Consider the following 8,075-nt stretch of genomic DNA (forward strand, 5'->3'; position numbering starts at 1 on the left):
AGCTCATGATGCTAACCTCAAACAAGATACCTGCATGTCATGGCATGTCCAAAATTAAATTTGAGACATTTTCATAATTTTTTGTGAATGGGAAATTCACTAAAAATATCACAATAACAGAGTTGACAAATAATTAAAAACAAATAATGTACTATTGGTTTATCCCACACATTTTGTACAAACTAATGAGAGATGAATAAATGGCACGCTTCAAGTTTTCTGCCAAGGAAAGTGACATCACTTGGAGGAAGTCAAATCAGTGTTTTACAGATTATTCTGCCTTTTTTGTTTCATCCGAATGTTGTTTTTTTTTTTTTTAATAAGTGGAGTAAATATACAAAGATGAAAATCTGATTTTTTCATGATAATTGAAGCTGTGTATGATTCAGGAGGAAGAGGAAGTCAAAATGGGTATTGTGAAAGTCTTTAAGTTAATACTTTCAATAAAAAAGTATGCTAAATACACATACAAACATCATTTTTAGAAATACCTAGATTGAATTTAAAAACAGGTTCATTAAAGGTCCTGTAAAGAAGTGCTTTTATAAGTGCATTTTTATTCGATGTTTGATGTGATCTCAACTGAACCATGAAGAGAGGGTTTGACATAAGGGACCTCCTCCCCCTTTTAAACAGCCAGTAGCATTTTGTTTTATCAAAGCTTTGCCAGTGAGTGTGGTTGAGCTTAAGCACAACAAATGAAAAGCAAAAGCCTCTTGATGGGGAGGGGCATGTTACACTCTCAGAAAAATGGTACAATGTTGTACCAAAGAAGGTACTTGTTACTGTGGCAGTACCTTTTTCTGGAACAGAAATGTACCTTAAGACAAAGAAACAAATTTGTGCCATTGTAGTTTGTACCTTTAAGGACATGATTTGTACCATGGGGAACCAAAATGTACCTTTGGCTTTAAAAACCTGCAGACACAATACTGTACCTTGATCCATGAAGGCACCACTACAGTGACAAGACCAGGGTATAAACAGAAATCAGAGAGTGAAATTCAATAACTTTTAAAACCTTTTTTAAGACTCTTTCCATACATTTTAAGACCTCATCACCACTTTAGGTTACAAACGGTAACATTGGCCACATTTTAAGTTACATTTTTACTAAATACTGATTGTTGTAAGTAACCAAATCCGAAACTAATACATTGTTGATATACTGAATAAAACGCTAATCAAGCAGGAATAACATTGTTGCACTGGTTACTGCAGTAAAGAAAGCAGTGTGACATCAAATCTAGCAGGATTTTATCGATTTCATAAACTACACTGCATCCCCAGTACTGGCAGATTAAATTCCGGCAAACTTTAGCACACATCTATATGCTGTATAATCAAAAATCATACAGAATTGAATACCTTGTAAAATGACATGTAAATACTTTTTAAGGGCCTTAAATTTCTCTAAATTGATTCATCAACTTTTAATATTTTTTAAGACTCTGCGGACACCCTGAAGAAATTTTGTACCTTAACAGTGTCAAAAATTTTTAAATGCCTTAAATGTTTAGTTTACAATACCTATAGTTTTATGTTTTACCTGTTGTTTTGTAATATTGTATTATATAACTTAATAATTAATGTTTTTGAGTTTCTTTAAACATATACTTTTTAAAGAGGATTCTTGTTTTAATATAGAAAGTATTCATAAAATAACTTTGCCTTTCATTTTTATTTTCATAGGCATTGTAATAAAGGAGAGAACAATTCGTCACCTTAGAAATTATAAGGTTCTATCTGACATTTTTGTTAAAATTGAGTTATTGACATATTCTTATTAAACTTATTTACATTATGGGATGTTTTTTGTAAGTTGTTTACATTTTAAGACTTTTTATTTAAAAAACAAATGTTACACATGTACTGTTTGCTAGAGAATGCAAAAACTTTGAAGCTCAATATCTCAAAATCATTCAGAATGCAGATAGAACCTTATAATTCCAAGGTGAAGAATTGTGTACCTTCATTTCAGTTTTCCCATAAAAAGTACAGAACAGTATCATAAGATGTCTTTTTTCTACCATATAATGTACAACTTTTACAAAGATATCTTTTTCTGAGAGTATAGATACTAGAGAGCATTTGATTGGTCAAGATTTGATGAGAAACTGAATTATGATATAAAAAAATATGATATGACGTGAAAAAAAAAGTAAATTCATTCAGTGACAAACTGCAAGCTTTAAATGTTTGTATCTGGTTTATATCTTCTAAATGCAACACACTAACCTATCGATATCCCTAACATATTGATACAAGCATCTTAACCATATTTAATTTTAATTTCATGGAACCTTTAAAGTTGTGGTTAAAGAAAAATAAGGTTTATCTTGGAAACGTAAAAAATGTACCCGCAAATCTAGAATCACCCATAAAACAACAATAATCCCTCAGGTCCGAGGAGTGTTACGTAATGAGATTGCTCAAAAATAGGTTTAAGATAATCTCCACACAGGTGGTGTACTGCTGTACACTATATATTATACCTTATATAGTTTACCTACAGACATTAACCCTGCATCTTTTTGATATTAATTTCTAGAAATTTAATCTGATGTTTGGTCACTGAATGTTTGGCATTGGGTCACTGAATGTGTGCTCTTGGAAAATGTTCCTCAGGGCATTTTATTATATAGCCTTTAAAATATAACTTGTTTCTTATCGGTCAAGTCACCATGTTTGCAAGCTGGATGAGCGATTATGTAACAGGAAGAAAATCCTACTCAGCATTACCTACTGACATGCTTACACAAACTTGACCTTGGAATACATTGGAAGTAATGGGTTATTTTGGTTGGTACACAGAAGTATTTGACAGTATTCCAAAGTATTTTTGATGTTTAGAAGTTCATCATTATGGGTCCTTTATTTTTAAAGCTTTAATGGAGTAATAATTATTACATTGGCATTAGAACAAATATGAACAATGATTAAATGCAAATAGAATCTACATCAGAGGTTTGCTATGCTAAACAACATTTTGTGTAAAAGCTATAATCTTGATTCTTAATGTGTATAATGTAATGAGTATATGATTTTAACTTCTCCCGACAATTCTGGACATAGTCCACAAGCCATGCCACTTGAGTCAGGAAATAATGTCATAACACTCACTCTTTCTGATTCAATGGGCTACTGTGTGTCTCAACTGTTATGATATGACTCACTTAAGTATAAGTATAGTAGACAAGGGAAACATTAATCAACCATACATTTACTGTCACTTAACCTCTTAAGCAATAGGGAGATAATCCATTAAAAATCACGTGTTGCAAAAAAATTTGACACTACAGAACTAAAATATGATATTCTATAATACTTCAATTAAATACAATACTGTTTTCCTCTTTATTAAAATTAATTTATTATTCTTCCATAATATATACTCATTAGAGTGTACTTATTTCTGCACTGTGATCTTAAGTTATTTTTGTTATTTTGATTATTTCCAGTATTGGCTTTGGTACTGATCTAACGTACACTTACTTGATTAGGTACACCTTACTAGTACCCTTTGCCTTCAGAACTGCCTTAATCCATCATGGCATAGATTCAACAAGGTACTGGAAATATTCCTAAAAGATTTTGGTCCATATTGACATGATGGCATCACGCAGTTGCTGCAGATTTTTCGGCTGCACACCCATGGTGCGAATTTCCTGTTCCACCACATCCTAAAGGTGCTCTATTGGATTGGGATCTGGTGACTGTGGAGGCCATTTCAGTACAGTAAACTCATTAGTTATGTTTCCATCCAAAGATTCTAATTAAATGTATGTGCAAGACAGTGAAATCGAATAAAAGACATGTGAATAAAGAAGCGTTTCCATCCAATAAGTCAAAGAGAACAAAATCATCTCTTCCTGATTAACTGACGCCAAATTTAAAAAGTAAAAACAGAGTTTGCTGCGGTGGGAGAAGCTGCGTGAATCTTTTTTTTATTTAATAAATTACTTGTGCCTCAGAAGACAAATGCCGACATGCAATGAATGCGTGGTGGCGCTTGAGACGGAGAGTACAGACACTCTTAACATTTATGGAGGTAATTATTCATATAATAACTCTAATACTGAATGGTTAAGGTGTTTTAGAATAACTAAAACAACATTTCAGATGCTGTATAGTGTGCTCAGCCTGCTGGTTTGTCCATTCAGACACATTTTTATCATCACATGGTCTCAAAATCACAAAACAAAATCACATGACCTTTTTAATGTGCATACTGGAATTTGTTCGGTAAAAGTATTTCCATTGTAGTTTATGCACATCTTTTCTTATCGAATAAAAAGTTTATCCTACTCATTTATCCGAATGTGTTTTATGTGTCATGGCGTTTCCATCAACTGTTTTTTTTCATGCGCATAACCAAAATGCACATAAAAATAGGTGGATGAAAACGTAGCTATTGTCATGTTCAAGAAACTAGTCTGAGATGATTCACGCTTTATGACATGGTGTGTTATTCTGTTAGAAGTAGCCATCAGAAGATGGGTACACTAGTGTCATAAAGGGGAGGACATGGTCCAACAATACTCAGGTAAGCTGTGACATTGACATGATGCTCAATTGGTACTAATGGGCCCAAAGTGCAAATATACCCCACAGCATTACACAACCACCACCAGCCTGAACAGTTCATATAAGATGGATCCATGCTTTCATGTTGTTGATGCCAAATTCTGACCCTACCATCCGAATGTCACGGCACAAATTAAGACTCATCAGACCAGGCAAATTTTTCCAATTTTCTACTGTCCAATTTTGGTGAGCCTATGCGAATTATAGCCTCAGTTTCCTGTCCTTAGCTGACAGGAGTGGCACCCGGTGTGGTCTTCTGCTGCTGCCACATCGTATGTGTGTGGATGCTGCAGTGTGTGGGTGTTTCCCAGTGTTGGGTTGCGGCTGGAAAGTCATCCGTTGTGTAAAACATATGTTAGATGAGTTGGCAGTTCATTCCGCTGAAAAGAAAATGAATGAATGAACTTTCTTGGATCAAGTGAATACTATGACACTGTGGAATGGAATCACTGACTGTGTGTTCTTAGATAGCACCATGGCACATTTTATACATTGTTGGGTAAGAAAAGCTATATATTACAATTGGAAGACTTGCTCTTGCTCGTTTAAAAAAATGTGAAAATAACAAAACACCTACCTTTTACATTACTTTACATAAAAGGTAACTAATTAACAACACACTTAGTTACGTTTTAAGTGACTTAGAATTGTAATTTATTACTTTGTATCTCTTCTAATCTTATTTTATTTCATTATTGTTAAGAGTAAATAAAAAAACGTTCAATATTTCTCACAAATCAGATCTCAGAAAACAGTTTTGAATGGAACAAATGCTTACAGTTAGATATTTGAGGTAAGACTTTCCATTACTCTTATCAAGCGTAGGCTATTGTATGACGTAAAGAGAGCTTGTGGCGTTGTCTCACGTCCCTACGGTTACTACAGGTTAATGACGTCAGTGTGCTAATAAATATTTATTATTAAAACCAGGCCCACAAGACGTTCCTTAACCTCATTGGTTGTAGAGGGCGAGGTCTTTCCTGTAATCTACGAGTGGGTGTGGCTTTGTCAGTCGACGGTTTGGGAGGAGACGGGAACTCCAGTGAGATTACACAAGAGAAGCCGGAGAGCTAGCGTACATCGGCGGCCTGCCATGACACAAAACTCAGCTAGTAAGCTTCTGAATAGAGATGTTTGCCACCGGACGAAACAAGAGAAGAAAATGGGCGAAAACGGCTTCGTGAAGAGCCACTGCTTGTTCCAACAGAAGCGATACCGCCGCCCGGTTGAGAAGGTGAGGCCGCCTACTGAACCGCATAAACCCGGAAATACTGACCAGTGGACATACTACACAGTAGCCACTTGAGTTAGTTTAATTGGAAAAGAGTCATTTCTATTCCATATAGGGTGTATGTTGAATTTTCGGTTTTATTTAGAAAAGTGACGTTTAGATGTTTTATATACGTGAATCGGGAGGCGGTGTTTGGGTGTGTGACCACAGTAAAATGGATCATGGGTTAAGACTCAGCTGTTTAAACAGTTTAGATATTATTTTTTAATACTACTACTAAGTTACTACTAATAATAATAACTATATATATATATATATATATATATATATATATATATATATATATATATATATATATATGATTAAAAATAATATTTAAAGTGTTTAAACTGCTGAGTCTTATCACATGATTCATTAATAAATAAAATTAACAATTGTTAACTGTTTGTTTTTGTTTTAAAAATGTATCAGTCATTGATTAAAATCTTTATATTTAATGGCTTTCAGTAAATATGTAATTGTTATTTCTAACATCGGGGTGTCCGCGGGGTCTTAAAAAGTATTAAAAATTGATAAATCAATTTAGAGAAATTTAAGGCCCTTTGAAAGTATTAAAAATTCTTAAATGCTATTTTACAAGGTATTCAATTTTGTATCAGTATGCTAACGCTTGCCTGAATTTAATCTTTGAATATTGGTTCATTGAATATTGGATGCTGTGTAGTTTATGAAATCAAACAAATTCTGCTAGATTTGACATGAGGCTGCTTTGTTTACTGCAGTAAACCAGATAAAACACTGTTGTTCCTGCTGTTGTAAATGCTGGATTAACATTTTTATTTAGTATATAAATACAGTTTTAGTTCAGGATTCGTTTCTTGCAATATATTTACTGACTATACAGATTGCAAGTTAAAATGTTGGCAATGTTACTGGTTGAAAACTGAAGTGGTGATGAGGTCTTAAAATGTATGCAAAAAGTCTTAAATATCTTAAAAGGTATTGTATTTCAATTTCTGATTCCTGTATATACCATGAACATGTTATTTATTAAAATGCGTTTTGTGTTATATTTGTAGAATGTTTTGTGTTCATTATTTATTAAATGCCTATTGTTAAACAAAGTTATACAACACAGGAATTTTATTCTGACAATCATGATTCATTAAAAGCATCCTAATTTAGGCTTTACATAATTGTTTGCAATCAGTATGCTACGTAATTGCTAGAGCACCTCAAACTTTATAGTTACTCAATTTAAACCTTTGTAAGAACAAACCCAGTCTCCTAGAAAAAAAATATAGGAAAAATAGTGTCACTATTTAACCTAAATCCCCTATTACTTTAATGGGATACTATGTCGTAAATTAACAGTATTATGTCTACTATTTTTAAGCTAATTTGTTAAGTGCCGTCTAGAAGATCTCTGTCCTGTAAATATTGATTTGTGGTGTTGAGCATGTAGGTGCATATGATAAACTGCAGTTTGAGGCCATAGCTGCTACTGAATTGTGAGTTTTAAAAGATTTGGAGATCTATGTCGATCAATCAGCATCTAGACCCAACTACCCATTTTATAAAACATTATTGTGCATTGGCTGACTGTGTAATGAAATGCATAAAATGAAAAGCAGTTTGAAGGGGGTGGGGCATGTCAGATACTAGAGAGCATTTGATTGGTCAAGATTTGATGAGAAACGGGAGTATGAGGTGACTGAAAAAATCATTGATTCAATTAAGTGGCAGTGACAAACTGCTAGCTTTTATCTTCTAAATGTGCATTTTGTCACTGTTTTAGCACACAGTATCTTATAGATATCTTGACAACGATACCTATATATCTATCTGAAATATCTTGATAATAACATCTAAAAAAACTTTAAAATATGAAATATTTTCATGCATAAATTAATTATTATATAGTTCTACTTTTAACAGTCAACACGAAAAACATCCAAAGGTCATTAAATGGAGATGAATTGTTTGGGGTTAGTGTTCAGCAGGTTGTTTGGTTGTCTCTGTACTGACACAAGCATGGAAAATAGCAGTGTAGTGTTCTGTCACTGGAGAGCAGCGCTTTGTTCTGTGCAACCTGAGGATGTTTGCCCAGAGCATTTCAGAGCACTATGGGAGGAACAATTTTTCCTAGAACATGACCATGTTGTCAAGCTAGTTTTTCTTGTGCTAGGTCCTGACCATTACAGTGGAACCACTGGTCAAGAATGTTTTTATTATTAATATTAGGGCTGCACTATAT

General features: G+C 33.6%; 1 protein-coding gene across 1 annotated transcript in view; it reads left to right on the top strand.

Moving 5' to 3' along the window:
- The first annotated feature begins 5,604 nt into the window (after positions 1 to 5,604).
- Positions 5,605 to 8,075, top strand: part of sptlc2b (serine palmitoyltransferase, long chain base subunit 2b) — a 30,986-nt gene continuing 28,515 nt past the window's right edge. The window contains exon 1 of the mRNA XM_056481296.1: positions 5,605 to 5,821. Coding sequence (XP_056337271.1) covers positions 5,681 to 5,821 — 141 coding nt within the window. The 5' untranslated portion in view covers positions 5,605 to 5,680. The remainder of the gene's footprint in view (positions 5,822 to 8,075) is intronic.

This window comes from Danio aesculapii, chromosome 20, assembly GCF_903798145.1.
Source record: "Danio aesculapii chromosome 20, fDanAes4.1, whole genome shotgun sequence".
Taxonomy (NCBI): Eukaryota; Metazoa; Chordata; class Actinopteri; order Cypriniformes; family Danionidae; genus Danio; species Danio aesculapii.